The 1542-nt window shown below is 38.9% G+C and overlaps 1 protein-coding gene across 1 annotated transcript; it reads left to right on the top strand.

Annotated features, from left to right (window-relative positions):
• Positions 1 to 210: 210 nt before the first annotated feature.
• On the top strand, positions 211 to 1194 carry LOC144545641 (BTB/POZ and MATH domain-containing protein 1-like). Its single transcript, XM_078294203.1, has one exon. It carries the CDS (start codon positions 211 to 213, stop codon positions 1192 to 1194), a length of 984 nt encoding a protein of 327 aa, XP_078150329.1.
• Positions 1195 to 1542: the final 348 nt, after the last annotated feature.

Below are 1542 nucleotides of genomic sequence, written 5' to 3'. Positions count from 1 at the left end.
AGCACAAAAGAGTAAGTATAAAGGAACAAATATCTTTGTCACTAATCATCTCTTGCTGAGCATTCAAGGAACTAATATTTTACGTGTTAATTACACACTACTTTGAAGCCTTGTTTCATTTATGTTCCCTATCAAAGACTTCCTCAATAATCATCATCCAAATTCTTGATTTGTGCAATACCTCAAAAGCTTTTTTCACCTCAGGCATCAATGGGCTCATTTGCTGAAGGATTGTATACTTTCGAAACAAAGGAGGTTTCAACGCTTGCACCCCAGGGTCGAATAAATGATGAACTGATCAAAATAAAATCCTATGAAAGAGTTTATACTATCAAGTACGGTCCCTTTACCCTGGGCGACATCAAATGTGAGATCCGCCTATTACCGTACGGAGAATATTTGTGCCCTTATCTCTGTTTGTTAGATGATGCAGTGGTAGTCAAGAAGTTTGGCTACATATCCTTGGTGCAGGATCACAGTAGAAATGGTGATTGGAAGATCCACACTTGGATAAAATTGAACGAAGAGCAGGGTTTCGAAGTAGAAGCCTTCGCCAAGGCATTGGGTCTCTCCATGGTACAGTTAACATACTTTAGCAAATCAGATCAAGAGAAATATTCTAAAGATGATTGCTTCTTGAATAAATTCGTATTATGGGTCATTGCTGATGATTCCAGGAAGGCGCCGGCAAATGCTGTGCGCCTTGGACAGCCTCATCAACCCGAGTTCATATCACGAAATCTTTCTGTGCCTTCGACAGCCTCATCAACCCTCCTGGTAACTGGGGATTTTGTAGATATTATTTTTCTTGTGAAAAAAGACACATTTGCTGCCCATAGGTGTGTGCTTGCGGCTCGTTCATCTGTTTTCCGATCAGAACTTCTCGCCCTACAAAAGGATATTAATATGAGCATGAATAGTTTATGTGTCTCCATACAGCACATTGATGGACTCACCTTTAAACACTTGCTCCATTTCATTTATACCGATACCTTGCCACCTGACTTCGAGGAGGTTACCCCACCAGAGAGATACCACCGCATGTTTGTCGCAGCGCATCGTTTTAAAATTGAAGGGCTCAAGTTAATATGTGAGAAGAAGCTTACCAAGGTGGTTGCCGATGCCATGATAACCGCAATAGATCTCTCGGAGTATCATGAGAGTGGTCAGCTCAAAATTGTTCAGCATGATTGAAATAATTGCCTCAACTGTTCTGGATACAAAAGAAGTCGACCACCTATGTCTATGTTAGCAGTAGTTGTACCAGCAACAAGTATGTCGGAGAGGAGTCCAAGTAATAAAAGGGATTGAAAGATTTAAGAAATAGAGAATAAATATTGTATTAATCTTGTGTATCAATTACAATTATAATGAAGTTCATTTACAGATTATATTATAGTTTATTTCTAAACATCTCCAATTAATCATTTCCTACCTACCACTCATGTATTCCTAATTATTTCCCACATTTTATACCCACTTGTATCTCTAACAGAGATCGGAGTTTGTCCAGTTTTTTTGTTTTTCAAAGGTTTTGTTGTG

Source organism: Carex rostrata, chromosome 28 (assembly GCF_964058835.1).
Source record: "Carex rostrata chromosome 28, lpCarRost1.2, whole genome shotgun sequence".
NCBI lineage: Eukaryota > Viridiplantae > Streptophyta > Magnoliopsida > Poales > Cyperaceae > Carex > Carex rostrata.
The sequence above is the reverse complement of the archived record's forward strand: the minus strand, read 5'-3'. Positions and strand labels throughout refer to the sequence as shown.